General features: G+C 34.6%; 2 protein-coding genes and 1 pseudogene across 2 annotated transcripts; all 3 read right to left on the bottom strand.

The window, feature by feature from the left end:
* Positions 1 to 627: 627 nt before the first annotated feature.
* Positions 628 to 2,895, bottom strand: LOC140842911 (probable U3 small nucleolar RNA-associated protein 11). The gene is made up of 5 exons (XM_073211116.1): positions 2,806 to 2,895; positions 2,631 to 2,710; positions 2,028 to 2,111; positions 808 to 907; positions 628 to 750 (listed from the first exon to the last, which is right to left on the bottom strand). The coding sequence occupies exons 1-5, from the start codon at positions 2,893 to 2,895 to the stop codon at positions 628 to 630; spliced, it is 477 nt and encodes a 158-aa protein (XP_073067217.1).
* Positions 2,896 to 4,701: 1,806 nt separating this feature from the next.
* Positions 4,702 to 11,329, bottom strand: LOC140803530 (probable U3 small nucleolar RNA-associated protein 11). The gene is made up of 8 exons (XM_073159440.1): positions 11,274 to 11,329; positions 11,076 to 11,166; positions 10,880 to 10,971; positions 10,704 to 10,797; positions 6,701 to 6,783; positions 6,102 to 6,185; positions 4,882 to 4,981; positions 4,702 to 4,794 (listed from the first exon to the last, which is right to left on the bottom strand). The coding sequence occupies exons 1-8, from the start codon at positions 11,327 to 11,329 to the stop codon at positions 4,702 to 4,704; spliced, it is 693 nt and encodes a 230-aa protein (XP_073015541.1).
* Positions 11,330 to 14,307: 2,978 nt separating this feature from the next.
* Positions 14,308 to 25,086, bottom strand: LOC140803574 (probable U3 small nucleolar RNA-associated protein 11; annotated as a pseudogene).
* Between the last annotated feature and the right edge of the window lie 355 nt (positions 25,087 to 25,441).

Raw genomic sequence — 25,441 nt, forward strand, 5'->3', positions numbered from 1 at the left:
ATATCACTATATCGGTAACTATATCTTTTTCATTATTTATAATATAACAATTTTCAGTCACACCATAAATTCAACATGTGTTTTTCGATTCGATCACCAGTCCGGTTATGAAGGTGATCCGATTATGAAAATATTGAAGTATACTTTTGTTTCCAACATCAGTCAAAGAAAAATTATGTTTGAACGTTACACACATTATAGGAGTTCTTCGCTGTGAAATTTGATGGATCTGACTGCTCTAATGGCATAGTATTTTTGGGAACTTAAAAGCATGAAATATCACTATATCGGTAACTATATCTTTTTCATTATTTATAATATTATATTATTATTTTATATAATATAACAATTTTCAGTCACACCATAAATTCAACATGTGTTTTTCGATTCGATCACCGGCCCGGTTATGAAGGTGATCCGGTTATGAAAACATTGAAGTATACTTTTGTTTCTAACATCAGTCAAAGAAAAATTATGTTTCAACGTTTACGGTTGTTCCGATTAAAAAAAATCACGCAGTTTACACACAGTTACGAAAATTGTGCTTCCCAGATGACTACATGATATTGTTGCACGTCCCCTCCTCAGGTTCTCATTCAAGAAATCTTCGTTATATAAGTATTCTATTCAACGTTTCCTTTCCTGTCGCCATTTATACACGGGTCTTGAAGTGGGACTAACCATTTCATCTTCACGCAGTTTGCGTTTCTTACCCCTTTTCTGCACCAATGATGCATTAAAATGATTACCCTACAGCGAAACAAGGAAAAAATGAAGCGTATAACGTACTCTCTGAAATATTGATACCTGTAACTCTTTCTGCATAGACATATCCGTGTATATTTTCTCTAGACCTTTTAACCGTTTTTTTCTAGCCTCTAGCTCTCGATATGAAGAATATGTCTTCCTGCATGTTGACCGTGTTTCTATAGACGATTAAACTAAACTCCTCAACCACAAATTCTAGTCTAACTTCCTCGATGTAGAAGAGAAACAAAAGTAATATGAAGGCCTAAAGCCAAGGAGAGACTGAAAAGAAATTTGGAAATCAACCAAAGCAAAACTCATCAAAAGGAAAAGAATTTGTGCACGGCGGACAGATAACCAACCATTGGATTCGATAAAGTTATGTTCTACAAGAAACAGAAAAGTCATTTGGAATAAAACTAAATACCCAAAATCAAAGTAGAAAGATACAACATAGAAAAATGATTAAATTTTAGGAAAATGCAGCAACGATTGCCAACAAGCAAGACCCTTTAGGGAATATGATAGATAGTAGTTCATGATACAAGAAACGTCAGTTGGGTTTAAATTCTCTAGCACTTGTGCATCAATTCGATTTCTTGCACCAAAGTTTGTCAAGTGGCAAGGATAAATGATCGAGAAAAGTATCATCCCCTAATTCCCATTAAATTTATACAAAGATACATCACTCACGATGACGGGATAGTATTGATCTCTGGGAAGAAATAGAAGCCCAGTAGAAAGTCCATACAAGACAAAAAAGACACACGGCCATAAATATTTATCATGCACGCATAAATGGAATTATAATTAACTCACATAGCATGCGATTGATATTCTCAATTGGTATATATTTGTGACCAACAAATCCAAAAAAATTTTTGAAGAGAAAACTCGAACAATAGCAGGGAATACCAAAGAAGTCGAAATTGAAAACTAAATTCAATAAGAAAAATAAGATATTATGACAAGGCGCCAAATTTCACCATATTCAATCAACAAGTGAGGTATTGATAACTTAAAGAGGGTAAAGTATGGGTGGTGAAGTGACAAATGAAAGAGCTGTGAGGACAGGCAGACTAAAGCAAATTATTTCTGATTGTCAAGGAAAATTTGTAGTCCACTTCGTTTTTGCAATATAGCTTATGTGTTGACGGTAATGATATCATTTGGTACTCGGTAGGGATCTTAATTGTGGGGAGGCAAGTAGAAACACGTTATCAACCTGGCAATCCAATTTCGTAGGAGGCAATTGACTAAAAAAAATAAGCTTTCAGTACCTCAAAATAACATTAGGCAAGTCTTTAAAAGCTGATGGGTTCCCTTGTTCTGAAACTTTTTTGGGTACTTCTCTTGCCTCCTCCCTAGAAAGAGAATCAACAGCCAGCCAACATACTTCATGAAACGCAAAAATATCTACTAAGTTCAAAATGCTATACTACTGAGCAATATTTGCCATGAACCATTTTATGCATTAATACTTTGTGTGACCTGTACATTACCACCAAATCACTGTCTTGGATGAAAAAAAAAATATGTCATTTGCAGACACACAGGTGTAAACATGGAATTCAAATGATTCAAACAGAAGTTCCAGAGAAGACAGTCTCATTGCCCCTTGGTCATTGAACTTTTGAAATTGGCCTTCGGATAGTTTTATCTTAATTGCCTAGATTACATATTAGACATTCTTTCTAAAGCAGAAGAGAATAAAATGACTTTGAAGAAATAAATTAATTGAGCTATCAGAAGCGACCATATCTAATAATGAGAAAAGAATAAACTTTGGTGGTGACATAACTGTTATAACATGAAATTTACTACTCTAAAAAATGAGTATGAAAACTATCAAGAATCAGCATAAAAAGGGCTTGATCTCTCACCTGTTGTCGGCATAATAAACATGTTTGGATGATGACTGATTGTCAAGAGAATGCAGCATACCATTAAGTCTTTCAATTTTCTGCATCCAAAAAGTTAAATTTCAAAATAAAGAACCTGCATGACAACTATCTCGAAAATCCGAGACCCAAAAAACCAGAAACTCTAAAATAAAACCTTTTTTTCAGTTTGAAGCTTCTGCAAAATATATCTAAGGGTCTTCATCAACATCAGCTCTTCGTTAGTGTACTTATTGGCCTGGCTCATTTACAAAATCCACATTCAACAGCTAATATTCAAATTACACTCAAATAAATATCCTCAAAAGAGAACATATAACCTCATAAAAATAATATTTTCCAGCTTACTCAGGTTTATGGACTCCGCCAACAGTTTTTGTTTTAATCATCTTGAAGTAAAATTCATCTGGGTTCCTCAATGCTGCTTTTTCCTTAAGTTTCTGTTATAAACACGCAGAAGCGACTTACCATAAAATAAGAACGCGTCAAATTTCGTTCATAAAATGCTACCAAAACCAACAAGACACAGGGTAGTAGAAATTACCAGTAAAGTCTGCTCCTTCTGGTGATAGGCTCGTGCACGAATGACATAATCTTTATGTTTTTCGAGCGGCCAAAATTTCCTTCTCAAATGCCTGGTACACACAACAAATCATCAATTGAGTGAACCGGAAATATACGTCAAAATATTTCAAAACGGGCAATAAAGAAATTAATGGCCCCAAAAGTAATCACACTTACGGCTGAGCGCGCTCCTTCTGAGCTTTTCTTGGAATAACATTCCTTAAAGACAACATCTTTATGCTAGCAAAAAAAATTCACAGAACTCTAAAATCAATTTACGCACTTCAGAAAGGCAAAAACCACTACAGAAAACATAAAGGGCTAACAAAAATCTTGAGTTAAAATAATTTAACCGTGAAACATCGAAGATTATCGGTACGGGAAAAAAACAACGGATTTCTTTCGTATTTACACCAAATTCAAAATAATTATTAAGCACAGAAGACTCGCCTGTGGAAAGCGGTGAAGGCTTAGGGTTTAAAGGAGACGCCAATGCAGAGAATTTTGATTTGATGAAAAGTATTTTATATTGTGGCTGAATAATTATTCTAAATTAACTAAAACTTGTTTGAACTCTCTCCAAAGTAACTCTTTTATTACACATATATCTAAATAGAACATATTTTTAAATGTTAGTTTTCTAAATATATATATATATATATATATATATATATATATATAAAACATTCAAAACAACACTCTATTTTCCCACTTTTTTCTATTATATTTTTATGGAAAAATATTTCGACAATGAAAATATAAGCTATAAACTTTACACACATTATAGGAGTTCTTCGCTGTGAAATTTGATGGATCTGACTACTCTAATGGCAGAGTATTTTTTGGAACTTAAAAACCTGAAATATCACTATATCGGTAACTATATCTTTTTCATTATTTATAATATAACAATTTTCAGTCACACCATAAATTCAACATGTGTTTTTCGATTCGATCACCAGTCCGGTTATGAAGGTGATCCGATTATGAAAATATTGAAGTATACTTTTGTTTCCAACATCAGTCAAAGAAAAATTATGTTTGAACGTTACACACATTATAGGAGTTCTTCGCTGTGAAATTTGATGGATCTGACTGCTCTAATGGCATAGTATTTTTGGGAACTTAAAAGCATGAAATATCACTATATCGGTAACTATATCTTTTTCATTATTTATAATATTATATTATTATTTTATATAATATAACAATTTTCAGTCACACCATAAATTCAACATGTGTTTTTCGATTCGATCACCGGCCCGGTTATGAAGGTGATCCGGTTATGAAAACATTGAAGTATACTTTTGTTTCTAACATCAGTCAAAGAAAAATTATGTTTCAACGTTTACGGTTGTTCCGATTAAAAAAAATCACGCAGTTTACACACAGTTACGAAAATTGTGCTTCCCAGATGACTACATGATATTGTTGCACGTCCCCTCCTCAGGTTCTCATTCAAGAAATCTTCGTTATATAAGTATTCTATTCAACGTTTCCTTTCCTGTCGCCATTTATACACGGGTCTTGAAGTGGGACTAACCATTTCATCTTCACGCAGTTTGCGTTTCTTACCCCTTTTCTGCACCAATGATGCATTAAAATGATTACCCTACAGCGAAACAAGGAAAAAATGAAGCGTATAACGTACTCTCTGAAATATTGATACCTGTAACTCTTTCTGCATAGACATATCCGTGTATATTTTCTCTAGACCTTTTAACCGTTTTTTTCTAGCCTCTAGCTCTCGATATGAAGAATATGTCTTCCTGCATGTTGACCGTGTTTCTATAGACGATTAAACTAAACTCCTCAACCACAAATTCTAGTCTAACTTCCTCGATGTAGAAGAGAAACAAAAGTAATATGAAGGCCTAAAGCCAAGGAGAGACTGAAAAGAAATTTGGAAATCAACCAAAGCAAAACTCATCAAAAGGAAAAGAATTTGTGCACGGCGGACAGATAACCAACCATTGGATTCGATAAAGTTATGTTCTACAAGAAACAGAAAAGTCATTTGGAATAAAACTAAATACCCAAAATCAAAGTAGAAAGATACAACATAGAAAAATGATTAAATTTTAGGAAAATGCAGCAACGATTGCCAACAAGCAAGACCCTTTAGGGAATATGATAGATAGTAGTTCATGATACAAGAAACGTCAGTTGGGTTTAAATTCTCTAGCACTTGTGCATCAATTCGATTTCTTGCACCAAAGTTTGTCAAGTGGCAAGGATAAATGATCGAGAAAAGTATCATCCCCTAATTCCCATTAAATTTATACAAAGATACATCACTCACGATGACGGGATAGTATTGATCTCTGGGAAGAAATAGAAGCCCAGTAGAAAGTCCATACAAGACAAAAAAGACACACGGCCATAAATATTTATCATGCACGCATAAATGGAATTATAATTAACTCACATAGCATGCGATTGATATTCTCAATTGGTATATATTTGTGACCAACAAATCCAAAAAATTTTTTGAAGAGAAAACTCGAACAATAGCAGGGAATACCAAAGAAGTCGAAATTGAAAACTAAATTCAATAAGAAAAATAAGATATTATGACAAGGCGCCAAATTTCACCATATTCAATCAACAAGTGAGGTATTGATAACTTAAAGAGGGTAAAGTATGGGTGGTGAAGTGACAAATGAAAGAGCTGTGAGGACAGGCAGACTAAAGCAAATTATTTCTGATTGTCAAGGAAAATTTGTAGTCCACTTCGTTTTTGCAATATAGCTTATGTGTTGACGGTAATGATATCATTTGGTACTCGGTAGGGATCTTAATTGTGGGGAGGCAAGTAGAAACACGTTATCAACCTGGCAATCCAATTTCGTAGGAGGCAATTGACTAAAAAAAATAAGCTTTCAGTACCTCAAAATAACATTAGGCAAGTCTTTAAAAGCTGATGGGTTCCCTTGTTCTGAAACTTTTTTGGGTACTTCTCTTGCCTCCTCCCTAGAAAGAGAATCAACAGCCAGCCAACATACTTCATGAAACGCAAAAATATCTACTAAGTTCAAAATGCTATACTACTGAGCAATATTTGCCATGAACCATTTTATGCATTAATACTTTGTGTGACCTGTACATTACCACCAAATCACTGTCTTGGATGAAAAAAAAAATATGTCATTTGCAGACACACAGGTGTAAACATGGAATTCAAATGATTCAAACAGAAGTTCCAGAGAAGACAGTCTCATTGCCCCTTGGTCATTGAACTTTTGAAATTGGCCTTCGGATAGTTTTATCTTAATTGCCTAGATTACATATTAGACGTTTTTCCTAAAGCAGAAGGGAATAAAATGACTTTGAAAAAATAAATTAATTCAGCTATCAGAAGCGACCATATCTAATAATGAGAAAAGAATAAACTTTGGTGGTGATATAACTGTTATAACATGAAATTGACTACTCTAAAAAATGGGTATGAAAACTATCAAGAATCAGCAGAAAAAATGCTTGATCACTCACCGTTGTCGGCATAATAAACATGTTTGGATGATGACTGATTGTCAAGAGAATGCAGCATACCATTAAGTCTTTCAATTTTCTACATCCAAAAATTTAAATTTCAGAATAAAGAACCTGCATGACAGCTATCTCGAGAATCCGACACCCTAAAAACCAGTGTTAGGATCGGTTATCGTAATCGTTGAGCTACAATAGCTCGGTTCTTGAAATATTGAACACCGATGAATTAAATCGAGTTTGGTTTTAAACCAAGCGGAAAACACATGAAATAATCCTTCGTAGAAACCGATTCAAGATTTTGTAAAGCATTTAAAATTTGTGCAAGTTGAATGAGTAAAACTATTTTGGTTGAAGCATTTTATCAAAAACTTGGTATGCAATATTTTGGTATTTGAAGAACACATAAAATGCTTCAACAATGCATGTTTAAAAACAGTGTAAATGATAAGTAAATACAATAAATAAATATACACGAATTTGTTTATGGATGTTCGGAGATTAACAACTCCTACGTCACCCCTTCTTCCCCTTGGGAAGGATTGACTAGAAGACTTTGATTTATACAACTCATTGTACAAACCCATTCAGCCAGGACTTACCCACTGCCTAAAACTGAACTCCTAGCACTCAAGATTTTAGGCAGCACCTCACAATCAGCATATTGTTTAATGTCTCATATGCAAAGACTACAACACAATCTTTTACGTCTTTGTGTGAAGACTCACTCAACTAAACTTTGATGCTCAACTCTCTTGTATATGTGTGAGTGATTGTGTGTGAGGAATTTATTCTTTACAGTGTACATCTCAAACGTATCCTCACAAGGGCTTGTGCTCTCAACTAGCTGATATATTCATACTAACTGCCCATGCTTTGAATCCCCTTGGAAAGCTCTTGTTTGATCTTCAATATGTTGTATTTATAAGCCCCAACAATGATATATACGTTAGACACAAGAATATGACCGTTTGAAAAGTTTCTGTACTGTTTCGGGAAATGCAACGGTCAAATTCGTCTTGCTGGAAAATTTCCCGACTGGTCAACTCAACTGGTCATTAAGTTCAACTGGTCACCAGCTGGTTCAGTTCAGATTGTCAACTGCTGGTTCAGTTCAGTTCAGTTCAGCTGGTTAGCAGCTGGTTCAGTTCAGTTCAGTTGGTCAGCTGCTGGTTCGGTTCAGTTGGTCTGGTTCAGTTCAACTGGTCTGGTTCAACTGGTTTTCAGCTGGACTGGTTCAACTGGTCTTCAGCTGGTCTGGTTCAACTCAACTGGTTCGGTTCAGTTCAGTTTCAGCTGGTGTGCTTAAATCAGCAACCAGTAGTTTCATTGCCATTTATCAGCATCTTAAGCTTCTATTCAGACTTTGACTTCTGAAGATGATTTGTAGATCATCGTCTTATATTTCCAACGCATACAAAATCGCTTCGTTTCAATAACCGAGCTGAGAGATATGATCAAAATACCACAGCTGCTCAAACCCAACTGATTGCTGTTTTCGTGTCATCAGTTTGGTCATTCAGTGATCAGTTAGACCATGAAAACTTCCGATTTTGCCCAATTGATGTGAAATATGACTTGTCCCAAATTGAGTTTTCTAATCATTTCAATTGGCGGATTGTCATTTGGATCATCCAGCTGAGAGATATTATCAGAACACCGAAGCTCGCCAGAAATTCATTTTGTGCAGAATTCAGTTTCAGCTTGCTTCTTGTGTTTGCAACTTCACACTTGAGTAAATATGTTAGAAACACAATAAAAAGTTTTGTTAACATCAAAATCAAGATTGAGAACATGAAATGTTCAAACAATCTCCCCCTTTTTGGTGATCACAAAACATGGATAAACAATCAATTCAACTAACATATTTCTCCCCCTTTTTGTGTGAATCAAAAAATCATATTTTCAAAATATTTTGAGCACAAAATTTTCTCCCCCTCAATATTTAAAAATAACAACTCCATTAAAATTTTAATGAGTTCTCCTCCTATATTTTTGAAATTTTAAAAAATATAAAAGAAGAGGGATAACTAAACAATTTTTTCATGGCTCATTTTTTGCCGCAGCACATATGCTCTGCCTTCAACGAATAAACTGTATTTTTTTGTGCATAATTAGGCTGCAAATTTTATATTGCTGCGAACCTCTATGAGTCTAGTTTGCAACGCAAAACACGGTTCATCATTTGGACACTCGAGCAAGGAGATATGCTATTTTTCCCATGGTTGCTGCAAGCTGCGCGAAAATTCAGTTTTGCATATATATGTTTAAAAAATCTGAAATTTTTGAATTTTAAACATCAAAATCAGTTTCAATGTTCTTTCAAGAACAACCTTCTCTGATACCACTGATCGGTTATCGTAATCGTTGAGCTACAATAGTTCGGTTCTTGAAATATTGAACACCGATGAATTAAATCAAGTTTGGTTTTTAAACCAAGCGAAAGACACACAAAATAATCCTTCGTAGAAACTGATTCAAGATTTTGTAAAGCATTTAAAATATATGCAAGTTGAATGAGTAAAACTATTTTGGTTGAAGCATTTTATCAAACACTTGATATGCAATATTTTGGTATTTGAAGAACACATAAAATGCTTCAACAATGCATCTTTAAAAATAGTGGAAATGATAAGTAAATGTAATAAATAAATAGACACGAATTTGTTTATGGATGTTCGGAAATTAACAACTCCTACATCGCCCCTTCTTCCCCTTGGGAAGGATTCACTAGAAGACTTTGATTTATACAACTCATTGTATAAACCCATTCAGCTAGGACTTACCCACCGCCTAAAACTGAACTCCTAGCACTCAAGATTGTAGGCAGCACCTCACAATCAGCATATTGTTTAATGTCTCATATGCAAAGACTACAACACAATATTTTATGTCTTTGTGTGAAGACTCACTCAACTAAACTTTGATGCTCAACTCTCTTGTATATGTGTGAGTGATTGTGTGTGAGGAATTTATCCTTTACAGTGTACATCTCAAATGTATCCTCACACAAGGGCTTGTGCTCTCAACTAGCTGATATATTCATGCTAACTGCCCATGCTTTGAATCCCTTTGGAAAGCTCTTGTTTGATCTTCAATATGTTGTATTTATAAGCCCCAACAATGATATATACGTTAAACACAAGAATATGACCGTTTGAAAAGTTTATGTACTGTTTCGGGAAGTGCAACAGTCACATTTATCTTGCTGGAAAATTTCCCGACTGGTCAACTCAACTGGTCATTCAGTTCAACTGGTCAGCAGCTGGTTCAGTTCAGTTGGTCAACTGCTGGTTCAGTTCAGTTCTGTTGGTCAGCAGCTTGGTCAGTTCAGTTCAGTCGGTCAGCTTCAGGTTCGGTTCAGTTGGTCTGGTTCAGTTCAACTGGTCTGGTTCAACTGGTTTTCAGCTTGTCTGGTTCAACTGGTCTGGTTCAGATCAACTGGTTCGCTTCAGTTCAGTTTCAGCTGTTTCGGTTCAGTTCAGTTTCAGCTTTTGCAGAACCAGTAGCTTCATTTCCATTTATCAGCATCTTAAGCTTCTATTCAGACTTTGACTTCTGAAGATGATTTGTAGATCATCGTCTTATATTTCCAAAGCATACTGAATCGCTTCGTTTCAATAACCGAGCTGAGAGATATGACCAAAATACCACAGCATTGCTGTTTTCGTGTCATCAGTTCGGTCATTCAGCGATCAGTTAGACCATGATAACATCCGATTTTGCCCAACTGATGTGAAATTCGACTTGTCCCAAATTGAGTTTTCTAATCAGTCCATTTGGCGGATTGTCATTTGGATCATACAGCTGAGAGATATCATCAAATCACCGAAGCTCGCCAGAAATTCAGTTTGTGCAGAATTCAGTTTCAGCTTGCTTATTGTGTTTGCAACTTCACACTTGATTAAATATGTTAGAAACACAATGACAAGTTTTGTTAACATCAAAATCAAGATTGCGAACATGAAATGTTCCAACAAACCAGAAACTCTAAAATAAAACCTTTTTTTCAGTTTGAAGCTTCTGTAAAATATTTCCAATGTCTTGGGTCTTCATCAACATCAGCTCTTCGTTAGTGTACTTATTAGCCTGGAACCTTTACAAAATCCACATTCAACAGCTAAAATATCCTCAAAAGAGAACAGATAACCTCATAAAAATAAAATTTTCCAGCTTACTCAGGTTTATGGACTCCGCCAACAATTTTTGTTTTAATCTTCTTGAAGTAAAATTCATCTGGGTTCCTCAATGCTGCTTTTTCCTTAAGTTTCTATTATAAACACGCAGAAGCGACTTACCATAAAATAAGAACTCGCCAAATTTCGTTCATAAAATGCTACCAAAACCAACAAGACGAAGGGTAGTAGAAATTACCAGTAAAGTCTGCTCCTTCTGGTGATAGGCTCGTGCACGAATGACATAATCTTTATGTTTTTCGAGCAGCCAAAATTTCCTTCTCAAATGCCTGGTACACACAACAAATCATCAATTGAGTGAACCGGAAATATACGTCAAAATATTTCAAAACGGGCAATAAAGAAATTAATGGCCCCAAAAAATAATCACACTTACGGCTGAGCGCGCTCCTTGTGAGCTTTTCTTGGAATAGCATTCCTTAAAGACAACATCTTTATGCTAGCAAAAAAAATTCACAGAACTTTAAAATCAATTTACGCACTTCAGAAAGGCAAAAACCACTACAGAAAACATAAAGGGCTAACAAAAATCTTGAGTTGAAATAATTTAACCGTGAAACAGCGAAGATTATCGGTACAAAAAAAAAACAACGGATTTCTTTCGTATTTACACCAAATTCAAAATAATTATTAAGCACAGAAGACTCGCCTGTGGAAAGCGGTGAAGGCTTAGGGTTTAAAGGAGACACCAATGCAGAGAATCTTGATTTGATGAAAGTATTTTATATTGTGGCAAAAAAATTATTCTAAATTAACTAAAATTCTATCATGCAAATTGGCTTCCGGATTGAGTGCAAAAACTCATGTGAGACGATATCACGAATCGTATTTTGTGAGATGGATATCTTATTTGGATCTTCCATGAAAAATATTACTTTTTATACTAAGAGTGTTATTTTTTATTGTTACTATCGATAGGGTTGACCCGTCTCACAGATAAAGATTCGTAAGACCGTCTCACAAGAGACCTACTCCTGATTGAGTATACAAATTCACACACAACACACAAAGTTATGATATCACATAAATAAAAAAACAAAATCTTGATATTATATTAAAAAAATTAGAAATAATTTTTATATGATTTTCTTATAATTAACTAGAATAATTACTTAAATATGATAGCATTTTATTATTTCAAATTTATGAAATTGTTAGAGATGATATCATATTTTAGAAGATTAATTTGGTTTATAAACATAAAAATATATTTATTAGCATATGATAATTATAGACGAACCACAAATTTTATAAAAATATGCTTGGCGATATTTTTTATTAAACAAAATAAAATATTTTATCATTTTTTTGTGCTGATTTTTGTTACATAAAATTGGATAATGACATTAAATTTAATTACTTCAGGTCTCTTAATGTTTATTAATACTAATATCATTGTGCATGCAATTATATGATTAGAGTTGCATCAATTTTTAGATTAAACTATGAAGATTGATATTGAAAATATTAATGATTCTTTTGTTATAGTTTGGAATTATTATTTAGATAATGAAAAGGGTAAGGCGACGGTTTTAACGACGGTTTCGAGATCCGTCACCGGAGGTTGCGTCGCATTCTAGAAGCGACGGGAGCGACGGTTCTTTGGAAGAAGACCGTCGCTATTTTTGCGACGGTTTTAAGAAACCTTCGTTAATATTAAGCGACGGTTTATACAAAACCGTCGTTAATATTAGCGACGGTTTCGTAAAATCAGTTGCTATATTTAGCTTGAACCGTCGCTATATAGCGACGGTTTTATGAAAACTGTTGCTTATCAAATTAAGTGACGGTTTATATAAACTGTCGCTCTATAGCGACTGTTTTGATAAAACCCGTCGTCTTTAAAATTAAGCGACGGTTGATTGAAAATGGTCGCTAACATAGCGACGGTAGAATACAAGACCGTCGCACATGGGCGACGATTTGTGGAATTGTCGCAATATTATCGACGGTTGATGAAAAACTGTCGCTAATATAGCGACGGTTTTAATAAACCAGTCGCTAAGAAAATTGTCGCTAAACTTAATAGATGACGGTTTTAATAAAAACCGTCGCAATTTAGCGATGGTTTAGGAAAAACCGTCGCTAAAATAGCGACGGTTTTATTAAAACCGTCGCTACGCCTTCCGTTTTTTTGTAGTGAACCGCGCTATGAATGACAGTTGTGAGTTTATCCACTCTCAAATCAAAATCACGTTCTAATAACTTCACTACTCTATTCTTCAATTCTAAAGCCATCAATCTTTGTTCCTGAAGTAACAATCAATATCTCATCCAATAATCGGACAGCATAAATCTTCAATGGCTTATAAAAAAAAACATGGTCTGAATCTCTTTCAGCCGATACAAGATCATTTTCCACGAACTTAGGAATCTCTTTATTCGTGTTTAATAGTAATTCTTGAACTTCCTTATCAAACCCATTAAAGTAAACATTGATCAACATCGAACTCAAGGCAGATTCTTGAGGCAGACCCCTGCCTAAACAAACCCCACCCAATTCAATGTTGACTATCTTACATTCAAACAACCTTTTTATCAAATCTAGAAATGCCTTATCTTCAATTTTCTCACCCAATATCAAAAACAACTTATCAATATGACCAGAACTAATAATAATCCACGAAAAATTTAACAATAAATCACCAACTTGGGTTCACCACCGAATTATTTAATTACCAAATCGATGTGTGGCGGCCCAAGTTTTCTCGCTTGTCATAGCAAAAGGTAGCAAACCTAAAAAATTATGCATAAACCATAAAACTTGTTTGAACTCTCTCCAAAGTAACTCTTTTATTACACATATATCTAAATAGAACATATTTTTAAATGTTAGTTTTCAAAATATATATATATATATATATATAATATATATATATATATAACATTCAAAAAACACTCTATTTCCCCACTTTTTCTATTATATTTTTATGGAAAAGAATTTCGACAGTGAAAATATAAGCTATAAACTTTACACACATTATTGTAGTTCTTCGCAGTGAAATTTGACGGATCTGACTGCTCTAATGGCAGAGTATTTTTGGGAACTTAAAAGCATGAAATATCACTATATCGGTAACTATATCTTTTTCATTATTTATAATATTATATTAATATTTTATATAATATAACAATTTTCATTCAAACCACAAATTCAACATGTGTTTTTCGATTCGATCACCGGTCCGGTTATGAAGATGATCCGGTTATGAAAACATTGAAGTATACTTTTGTTTCCAACATCAGTCACAGAAAAATTATGTTTCAACATTTACGGTTGATCCGATTAAAAAATCACGCAGTTTTCACAGAGTTACGAAAATTGTGCTTCCCAGATGACTACATGATATTGTTGCACGTCCCCTCCTCAGGTTCTCATTCAAGAAATCTTCGTTATATAAGTATTCTATTCAACGTTTCCTTTCCTATCGCCATTTATACACGGGTCTTGAAGTGGGACTAACCATTTCATCTTCACGCAGTTTGCGTTTCTTACCCCTTTTCTGCACCAATGATGCATTAAAATGATTACCCTACAGCGAAACAAGAAAAAATGAAGCGTATAACGTACTCTCTGAAATAATGATACCTGTAACTCTTTCTGCATAGACATATCCGTGTATATTTTCTCTAGATCTTTTAACCGGTTTTTTCTAGCATCTAGCTCTCGATATGAAGAATCTGTCTTCCTGCATGTTGATCGTGTTTCTATACACGATTAAACTAAACTCCTCAACAACAAATTCTAGTCTAACTTCCTCGATGTAGAAGAGAAACAAAAGTAATATGAAGGCCTAAAGCCAAGGAGAGACTGAAAAGAAATTTGGAAATCAACCAAAGCAAAACTCATCAAAAGGAAAAGGATTTGTGCACGGCGGACAGATAACCAACCATTTGATTCGATAAAGTTATGTTCTACAAGAAACAGAAAACTCATTTGGAATAAAACTAAATACCCAAAATCAAAGTAGAAAGATACAGCATAGAAAAAGGATTATATATTAGGAAAATGCAGCAACGATTGCCAACAAGCAAGATCCTTTAGGGAATATGATAGATAGTAGTTCATGATACAAGAAACGTCAGTTGGGTTTAAACTGCTCTAGCACTTGTGCATCAATTCAATTTCTTGAACCAAAGTTCGTCAAGTGCAAGGATAAATGATGGAGAAAAGTATCATCCCCTAATTCCCATAAAATTTATACAAAGATACAGCACTCACAATGACGGAATAGTATTGATCTCTGGGAAGAAATAGAAGCCAAGTAGAAAGTCCAGACAAGACAAAAAGGACACACGGCCATAAATATATATCATGCACGCGTAAATGGAATTATAATTAACTCACATAGCATGCGATTGATATTCCCAATTGGTATATATTTGTGACCAACAAATCAAAAAAGTTTTTGAAGAGAAAACTCGAACAATAGCAGGGAATACCAAAGAAGTAGAAATTGAAAACTAAATTCAATAAGAAAAATAAGATATTATGACAAGGCGCCAAATATCACTATATTCAATCAACAAGTGAGGTATTGATAACTTAAAGGGGGTAAAGTATGGGTGGTGAAGAGACAAATAGAAAGAGCTGTGAGGACATGCAGACTAAAGCAAATTATTTCTGATTGTCAAGGAAAATTTGTAGTCCACTTCGTTTTTGCAATATAGCTTATGGATTGACGGTAATGATATCATTCGGTACTCGGTAGGGATCTTAATTGTGGGGAGGCAAGTAGAGACAGGTTATCAACCTGGCAATCCAATTTTGTAGGAGGCAATTGACTAAAAAAAATAGCTTTCAGTACCTCAAAATAACTTTAGGCAAGTCTTTAAAAGCTGATAGGTTCCCTTGTTCTGAAACTTTTTTGCTTACTTCTCTTGCCTCCTCCCTATAAAGAGAATCAACAGCCAGCCAACATACTTCATGAATCACAAAAATATCTACTAAAATCAAAATGCTATACTACTGAGCAATATTTGCCCTGCACCATTTTATGCATTAATACTTTGTGTGACCAGTACATTACCACCAAATCACTGTCCTGGATGAAAAAAAAAATCTGGCATTTGCAGACACACAAGTGTAAACATGGAATTCAAGTGATTCAAACAAAAGTTCCAGAGATGACATTCTCATTGCCCCTTGGTCATTGAACTTTTGAAATTGGCCTTCGGATAGTTTTATCTTAATTGCCTAGATTACATATTAGACGTTCTTTCTAAAGCAGAAGGGAATAAAATGACTTTGAAGAAATAAATTAATTGAGCTATCAGAAGCGACCATATCTAATAATGAGAAAAGAATAAACTTTGGTGGTGACATAACTGTTATAACATGAAATTGACTACTCTAAAAAATGGGTATGAAAACTATCAAGAATCAGCAGAAAAAGGGCTTGATCACTCACCTGTTGTCGGCATAATAAACATGTTTGGATGATGACTGATTGTCAAGAGAATGCAGCATACCATTAAGTCTTTCAATTTTTTCATCCAAAAAGTTAAATTTCAGAATAAAGATCCTGCATGACAGCTATCTTGAGAATCCGAGACCAAAAAAACCAGAAACTCTAAAATAAAACCTTTTTTTCAGTTTGAAGCTTCTGCAAAATATATCCAATGTCTTGGGTCTTCATCAACATCAGCTCTTCGTTAATGTACTTATTAGCCTGGCTCCTTTACAAAATCCACACTCAACAGCTAATATTCAAATTACACTCAAATAAATATCCTCAAAAGAGAACATATAACCTCATAAAAATAAAATTTTCCAGCTTACTCAGGTTTATGGACTCCGCCAACAGTTTTTGTTTTAATCATCTTGAAGTAAAATTCATCTGGTGTAATTCACATGGGTTGTTCCCGATTGTGCTTAAGTCCCCTCTCGGTTATCCTATTACCCATTACTCATAGAACTTCTCCAGCCCAGGCACTGGAGCTTTTACCTCCCTAGGATTAGAACCCAAGACCTCCTGGACTTATATAGATCTTGGCAGCAATCCTGGTACCAGTTGAACTAAGGGGCTGAACCAGAACTAGGTGCTGTACATGAGGGTCCAGTCGAGGTCTAGGAGAGGTGGGTTAAGGGCTGGAACAGCTGGTCTCGGTCCAGGAGCAGATCGAATGGGGTTTAGTTGAAGGGGAATCAGGTAACTTGTTTTGGATAGGTTCATCTAGTGCTTTGCGTGGGCAGGTTTCTAGGTCAGTAAGGCAGCTAGGGCTGGTCCAGGAGGTCTTGGTGAGTTCGGTCTTGAGCCCAGCAAGGGTGTTTATAAGGTTCTGCACTTTTCGGCTCGGAGTTTCAATGAGGATTGCGGAATTTTTAAGGTGCACTTATAAGGTGCTGCACTCAAGCTTAGTTGCCTAGGAGTTTCAATGAGGATTGCGGAATTTTTTCCAGCCACTGTCCAGAGTCATGCTCGAAGGTTTAGAGGGTTGGTTTGGATGATTTTAAGGCTGTAAATGAGTGTATTAGGTGTGGTATAAGTTGGGGAAAAATTCGGTTAAGTTTCGAGTCAATTCGGGTTAAAACCGGGACCCCGATTCAAGTTTTAAAACAATTCGTTTAAGTTACGAAATGGGCTCCAATTTACATCTAGGAATGCTTTTAATAATTTTTTGGGACATTTTAAGGAGTTTGGTAAGTTTCGGATCAAAATAATGAGTTTTGGATTAATCCGAGATTTAGTCACCGCACGAAACATTAATTAAAGAATTAATTGAAACGCCTAGATTTAAGTTTAGTAAAATTATGGAAAATTATATTTAAGCTCAGATAATTATTAGAAGTTCATGTTTTTAATTTGGGAACTTTATGCTAAGGTTTGATTTAATTCGGGATTAAAGCGCATTATTATGTTGTATTTAAGGATTAATTTAAAAATCATCGATTTAAACCAAATAAAATTATGGTAAAATTCTTATAGGCTTAAATAATTATTTGGGACATGTCAGAGTCAATGGAATTAAGAAAAGGTCAAAAGCATGGAATTTTACGTCTAGGGGCAAAATGGTAATTTTTGGGTTTCCAGGGGCAAAATGGTCATTTTCACCTGGGGTGAGATTTTGGTCCTAGCAGCGCCCTGAGCACAAATCATGATATTTTTAAATGTTCATGCATCACGTTTACGATTTTTACGCTATTATAATAATTATGGTGCATGCTTGGTTTAAAGGAATTAAGAGAGAAAAAGTGAGAAAGTGAAGAGCACTCCGTCTCCGCCATGCCGCGTCGTTATTTCGTTTGTTTTTTGTCAAAAAAAACCAAGGCATGTTTATATCCTCTTTCACTCTTCAATCAAGCCATATAGATATTTTTAAATATCACAAGTACATGATTTTAATGCAAGAAGATCAAAATTGTTCATATTTAATGATGTTATTTAATTATATCACGTGCAAAATATTCATTTTGAAATTTATGCAATATTGCTTGTGGCCACTTTACTATCATGGGATTATTACTTCACCCGGTCACCAGTTACCGGTCATGGGAGCATTACTAAATCCGGTCGCCAGTTACCGGTCCGGTCGCCAGTTACCGGTCAGTTCAGTTCAGTTTCACCCAGTATACTGTGGCATTAGTCTGACCAGAGAAACATTACTAAACCCGATCGCCAGTTACCGGTCAGTTCAGTTCAGGGGTCACTTGCGTAGACCATAATCTCAACAGAAAACTTTTACATGTTATTTCAGTACAGGGCTCCAAGGAGCAAACATTTTCACTACGATTTTCAGTTCAGTTATGCACGTATTATAATTGTTCATGATAAGTTATTTTCACATTATGCCTCATGACATGATATTTTATAATTGCTCATGATAAGTTATTTTCACATTATGCCTCATGACATGATATTTTTACTCCCATGCAAATTTTACTATATTATTTACTCGTTATTTACAATATATGCATGCTGAGTCTTTAGGCTCACTAGACTTGATTGTTTTAGGTACTGATGATGTCGGGGCCGAGGGCGGGGGACCAGTGAGCTAGCTTGGGTCGGCAGTAGTGGCACCCGAGGACCTCATTTACAGCACTTGCCATTTTTTTATGCTCAAAATTTTATCAGTTGTTGAACTTAACTGGTTATTTTGGCGAGTAATAATTTCTTCTGCTACTATTTTGAACATTTAAATTTAATTTATCAGTTGACTTTGTGAATGAGGCAATTTTGATTATTTTAAAAATAAACATTTTAATTTTTCCGCAAATTTTCAAGTAAGGATTTCTAGGCCGTTATAGTTGGTATCAGAGCCTATGTTCTTGTAAAGGGTTACACTACTACTGACCACGAGAAGCTCACGAAGCCACGTCTTCGGTCTGTAAGTTTTACATTTCAGCATTTTATTTAAAGCATGAATTATTTTGACAGCATGCTTCCATGAAATGTTTTACATTGAGATTCTTTAATTATTTCAGTGTTTATTTAAAGTAAATTATGGAATTATGCATGTTGGTTACGTTTGGGTTATGTATGGAACAGTATGCCTCCTAGACGCATCCTTGAGCGCACGAGAAATGATGAGCACCGTCATGAGGACGGTGAGAATCAGAGGCAGGAGGGAAATGCACCTCCACCCCCATCGGACATAAATAAGAATTTCGCTATTGGGCATTAGGAGAGGTCGTAAATTATTTGACTATATTAATTTTTGGGTTAGTAGTACTGATGTTCTACTTATGGGTCATAAGTTAAACTTAAAAATTATGAATGCTTTTGAGACTTGTAGAATTTCTAAGAAATTATTAATGGTTCTTGGTTGCTAGTCGAGTAAATTTTTGAGGATTTCATATAAGCAATAGCGATTCGAAGACTACGACAATCTGTAAGATTATAAATGTACAATTTGAGGATTTTAAGTATCTATGGAAATGTAAGATTAATTATGAGAATTTATTTAGGATGCATGCTCGACATAGTTGGATTTGAGGATTGAATTGCAGGAGTTGAGAATTTTAAGGACCTAATTGTAATAACCAATGATTTGAGGACCTAAGTTCAAAAAAATAAAATTCTAAGTGACTATTTTTGAATTTACCAAATTTTGGGATTGAATTTCGAGTTCGAGAATCTAAAAGTTTAATGAGGTAAAGATGGAAAATTTTATGGGGACAATGATGCAAATTTCGAAGAGTTGTAGGGCCAAAATGTAAATTTGGAGAACTGTAAGGGTCAGATTGCAATTTTGAAAAATTTTAAGGATTAAATGCGAACTTTTGATGAATTGGAATTTTAAGTATTTATAGAAATGTAAGACGTGTTATGGGAATTAATTTTGGGTTTAATAAACTTAAGACTATTGAACCTTATGATACGGGAAATCTATAAAATGAAATTGAGAATACTGAGGACTCATGGGTAATTATGGAATTTTCGAGATTTAGGGAAAAATTTGATGATATTCGAGGAAAGTAAGAATTAATTTTTACAATTTTTTTTTAAAAAAATTTGAGAACTTATTTAGTAGTAAGTGAGAATTGAACGGTTTAAATGGTAGGAATTTTCGGGTATTTAGGCTCGAAGGAAATATAGAATATTTAGATATTTGGGTTATAATGTTATAATGAATGGTAACCAAGGACATTGTAAGATGAATCAATCTTAGGCGTGAAAGTTTAAACGTTAGTGAAATAATGTTGTGGCAAATCAAGAATTTAAAGTGATGACGATTTAAGGTAAATTTGATCGGTTAGTTAAGTTATAAGGATAAACATTGAGTTATTTTTGGGAACATAAGTTTGATGTGTCGTAAGTTTTAGTCATGATCTTAACAGTTAAGATTATACCTTGTGAGAATTTAAAATTTTTAGGAAAGTTGGGTACGATGATGGTTAGTTTAATTGATAGACGCATGTAAGGGGTGAGGTAGACACCTTGTCTTGAGAAATTTTGGAAGTCATTAACAAATTTGGGACTAAACGGATATGTGTATTGGAATTATTCAAAGCTATTTGGATTAGGTAAATTTTAATTTCAAATTTATGGGATATTTGCTCATACGGAAATTTTGGGTGAAATAAAAACAAAAGAGAATTAGTTGTGTTCAATATAAGTTATCAATTGATTACTATTAAGATTTTTTTTATCAAGTAAGAAATCTAAAAGCTTGATATAGGGATTCTAGAATTCTATGGGTTATAAGTGAAATTGATTTAGTAAAGTTAGTCTATTGCTACCATGTGCTAACTTATTAAGTTTATATGCTAGAATTAAGTAAGCATTAAGGACATATAAGAATGCGACACTTGTTCCAATAAGGAAGTCCAGAGTTCTAGGCCTCAACTATATTGTAATTGGGAAGAGGATAGTTTGAGCAGGTAATTGTTGCTAGAAGTGTTATTATTAAGGTAATAGGTCGATGTTGTATAATTGAGCTCTTATGGATTAACGTTATTCGAAGTTTAAGATTTACGACAATTTCACATCCGGGATGCTCTTGTAAATAATAAGTTACGTAAGTTTGGTGCCGTAAGATAAATATTCGGTTCAAAGATTCTAGGCTAGTACTACTATGAGGGTGACATAAGGTTTAACCTTTAAGCGTTCTACTGAGAATAGAAGTCGATCAATAAATTTTAGTACAAAGATTTCTTAAGTCAAACTGCATAAATGCTAATATAATAGGTCGATGAATATTACGAGTATAGTATAAGAAAAGTAAGGTGCGATAAGTTCGGACATCCATTTCTAGAAGGAGGAATCGTGAGATAAGTTAAAATTTGGGGCTATAGTTGAATAGAACTAAGTCACCATAAGTTGTTTTAAGTTGCGATTCACAAACAAGGATTTTGGTAGACAAATTTATTTATGATTGAGGAGACGTAAGGACAGCTTAATATTTATCTTATCAGATTAGCGCATCGGAAGCGTGGATTATTAGGATTCTAGAATTGAGAGTCTAAACTTTTTTGTTTATCAAGGATAAGCGAATTTCGGGGACGAAATTTCTTTTAAGGGGTAAAGGGTTGTAGAACCCGTAAATTAGGCTACGTATAAGCCATGCACAATTCTAGTATTTAAATTAAAATGATTTTTATTGTATGAGTATTTAAATTCTTTTCTATAAATTTATTTATTTTACGCAGTAGTTTAATTGTTATCTTTTCAGTTAAATAAGTGAGGTTGGACTGGAGATGGAGTATTGAGATACATTAATAAAGAATTATTTAAGAAGGGGTAATTTAGCACGTTAGTAAATATATTTTAAAAAGTTGGCATACATGCAAATTATTAAATTCTTTGGTATTTTATTATATTTTTTTAAAAGCATAAATGTATGTGTATTTTATTAAATTGTGTTTATTATTTTTATGTATTTTATGCATTATTATTTCATGATAGGATTTAATTCAAGAAATTTTAAAAGTTCTTGCACTATGATATTTATGTTTAATTTTGTGCACGAACGAGGAGCGGAGGCCGGGAAATTTTAAAGAAAATTATTTTAATTACATTATTAATTTTTATTAATTAATATAAGATGTTTTAAAAGTATTTTTCAAGAATTGGGATTTATTGGATATTTTTACCCGCAGGATTTTAATTTTTAACGGTACGTAAAATTTATCGAATCGGGGGACTTTTTGAGGGTTCGACTAATATTTTCAAAAACTTTCCAACACGAAATATTTTTCAGGAGTGTGTTTGTTTTTAATGAGCCAACTTTTAAGCTCGTTGGACTTAAAACTCTTTTAAGCTTTTAATTAAACCAATTTAGGGCCCATAAGTATTATTGATTATTATTTTACTACTACTCTAAGTATTCCTAAACCTATTAATTGTGTACCAACCGACACTTCCCTCCAATCAGTGGTCCTTCTAGTGAGTGCAGCAGAAAATTAAAGAATTGTCGGTTCCTTCTTTTCCTCCAAACTCAAGCTCTTCCCACACCTCGGGCGTGCATTTCCTTCGAGCTTTTTGGCACAAATCATCAGGCATGCCATGTACTTTCATTTCTGCTTCATACATGCTAAATACTTTTTAATTTATGTGTTATTTGCATAGATATTTCGATCCAACACATAGCATGGTAAGGCTTCGGTTTTGTTCAAATCTTTGCGTTTCTCTTCACCAACTCATTTTTCTTCGTATGTTGTGCAAGGGGCTGCGGGTTTTGGTTGTTAAGGGGCTGAACATGGTGTCATGATGTTGTTTTGGAGATTAAATTTGTTGCTGATTGTTATAGAATGAAGGGCCGAGAGGTGGTGTTCTTGGGTGGTAAGGGTTTCGAGAGGTATGGTGCAAGGCAGAGTAGACTCCGCTGAAAAAGGGGCTGAACCAGAACTAGGTGCTGTCCATGAGGGTCCAGTCGAGGTCTAGGAGAGGTGGGTTAAGGGCTGGAACAGCTTGTATCGGTCCATGAGCAGATCGAATGGGGTTTAGTTGAAGGGGAATCGGGTAACTTGTTTTGGAGAGGTTCATCTAGTGCTTTGCGTGGGCAGGTTTCTAGGTCAGTAAGGCAGCTAGGGCTGGTCCAGGAGGTCTTGGTGAGTTCGGTCTTGAGCCTAGCAAGGGTGTTTATAAGGAATTTTACGCCTAGGGGCAAAATGGTCATTTGCACCTGGGATGAGATGTTGGTCCTGACAGCGCCCTGAGCACAAATCATGATATTTTTAAATGTTCATGCATCACGTTTACGATTTTTACGCTATTATAATAATTATGGTGCATGTTTGGTTTAAAGGAATTAAGAGAGAAAAAGTGAGAAAGTGAAGACCACTCCGTCTCCGCCACGCCGCGTCGTTATTTCGTTTGTTTTCTGTCAAAACAAACCAAGGCATGTTTATATCCTCTTTCACTCTTCAATCAAGCCATATAGATATTTTTAAATATCGCAAGTACATGATTTTAATGCAAGAAGATCGAAATTGTTCATATTTAATGATGTTATTTAATTATATCACGTGCAAAATATTCATTTTGAGATTTATGCGATATTGCTTGTGGCCACTTTACTATCATGGGATTATTACTTCACACGGTCGCCAGTTACCGGTCATGGGAGCATTACTAAATCCGGTCGCCAGTTACCGGTCCGGTCGCCAGTTACCGGTCAGTTCAGTTCAGTTTCACCCAGTATACTGTGGCATTAGTCTGATCAGAGAAACATTACTAAACCCGGTCGCAAGTTACCGGTCCGGTCGCCAGTTATCGGTCAGTTCAGTTCAGGGGCCACTTGCGTAGACCATAATCTCAACAGAACTTTTACATGCTATTTCAGTACAGGGCTCCAAGGAGCAAACATTTTCACTACGATTTTCAGTTCAGTTATGCACGTATTATAATTGCTCATGATAAGTTATTTTCACATTATGCCTCATGACATGATATTTTATAATTGCTCATGATAAGTTATTTTCACATTATGCCTCAGGACATGATATTTTTACTCCCATGCAAATTTTACTATATTATTTACTCGTTATTTACAATATATGCATGCTGAGTCTTTAGGCTCACTAGACTTGATTGTTGTAGGTACTGATGATGTCGGGGCCGAGGGCAGGGGGACCAGTGAGCTAGCTTGGGTCGGCAGTAGTGGCACCCGAGGACCTCATTTACAGCACTTGCCATTTTTTTATGCTCAAAATTTAATCAGTTGTTGAATACTTTAACTGGTTATTTTGGCGAGTAATAATTTCTTCTGCTGCTATTTTGAACATTTAAATTTGATTTATCAGTTGACTTTGTGAATGAGGCAATTTTGATTATTTTAAAAAGAAAAATTTTAATTTTTCCGCAAATTTTCAAGTAAGGATTTCTAGGCCGTTATATCTGGGTTCCTCAATGCTGCTTTTTCCTTAAGTTTCTTTTATAAACACGCAGAAGCGACTTACCATAAAATAAGAACTCGCCAAATTTCGTTCATAAAATGCTACCAAAACCAACAAGACGCAGGGTAGTAGAAATTAACAGTAAAGTCTGCTCTTTCTGGTGATAGGCTCGTGCACGAATGACATAATCTTTATGTTTTTCGAGCAGCCCAAATTTCCTTCTCAAATACCTGGTACACACAACAAATCATCAATTGAGTGAACCAGAAATATACGTCAAAATATTTCAAAACGGGCAATAAATAAATTAATGGCCCCAAAAAATAATCACACTTACGGCTGAGCGCGCTCCTTGTGAGCTTTTCTTGGAATAGCATTCCTTAAAGACGACATCTTTATGCTAGCAAAAAAAAATTCACAGAACTTTAAAATCAATTTACGCACTTCAGAAAGGCAAAAACCACTACAGAAAACATAAAGGGCTAACAAAAATCTTGAGTTGAAATAATTTAACGGTGAAACAGCGAAGATTATCGGTACAGGAAAAAACAACGGATTTTTTTCGTATTTACACCAAATTCAAAATAATTATTAAGCACAGAAGACTCGCCTGTGGAAAGCGGTGAAGGCTTAGGGTTTAAAGGAGACACCAATGCAAAGAATCTTGATTTGATGAAAAGTATTTTATATTGTGGCAAAAAAATTATTCTAAATTAACTAAAATTCAATCATGCAAATTGGCTTCCGGATTGAGTGTAAAAACT

This window comes from Primulina eburnea, chromosome 10 (genome assembly GCF_022965805.1).
Source record: "Primulina eburnea isolate SZY01 chromosome 10, ASM2296580v1, whole genome shotgun sequence".
Taxonomy (NCBI): Eukaryota; Viridiplantae; Streptophyta; class Magnoliopsida; order Lamiales; family Gesneriaceae; genus Primulina; species Primulina eburnea.

Coding starts and splice junctions, on each gene's coding strand:
- LOC140842911 (XM_073211116.1), bottom strand. CDS start 2,895: ATGAGCCAGGCCAATAAGTACACTAACGAAGAGCTGATGTTGATGAAG. Junction 2,112..2,630: donor GTTTATTATGCCGACAACAG/GTGAGAGATCAA, acceptor TTCTCTTTCTAG/GGAGGAGGCAAGAGAAGTAC. Junction 908..2,027: donor TTGCCTAATGTTATTTTGAG/GTACTGAAAGCT, acceptor GTCAACATGCAG/GAAGACATATTCTTCATATC.
- LOC140803530 (XM_073159440.1), bottom strand. CDS start 11,329: ATGTTGTCTTTAAGGAATGCTATTCCAAGAAAAGCTCACAAGGAGCGC. Junction 10,972..11,075: donor AGAAGGAGCAGACTTTACTG/GTAATTTCTACT, acceptor TGTTTATAATAG/AAACTTAAGGAAAAAGCAGC. Junction 6,784..10,703: donor AGCTTCAAACTGAAAAAAAG/GTTTTATTTTAG, acceptor TTTTGGATGTAG/AAAATTGAAAGACTTAATGG.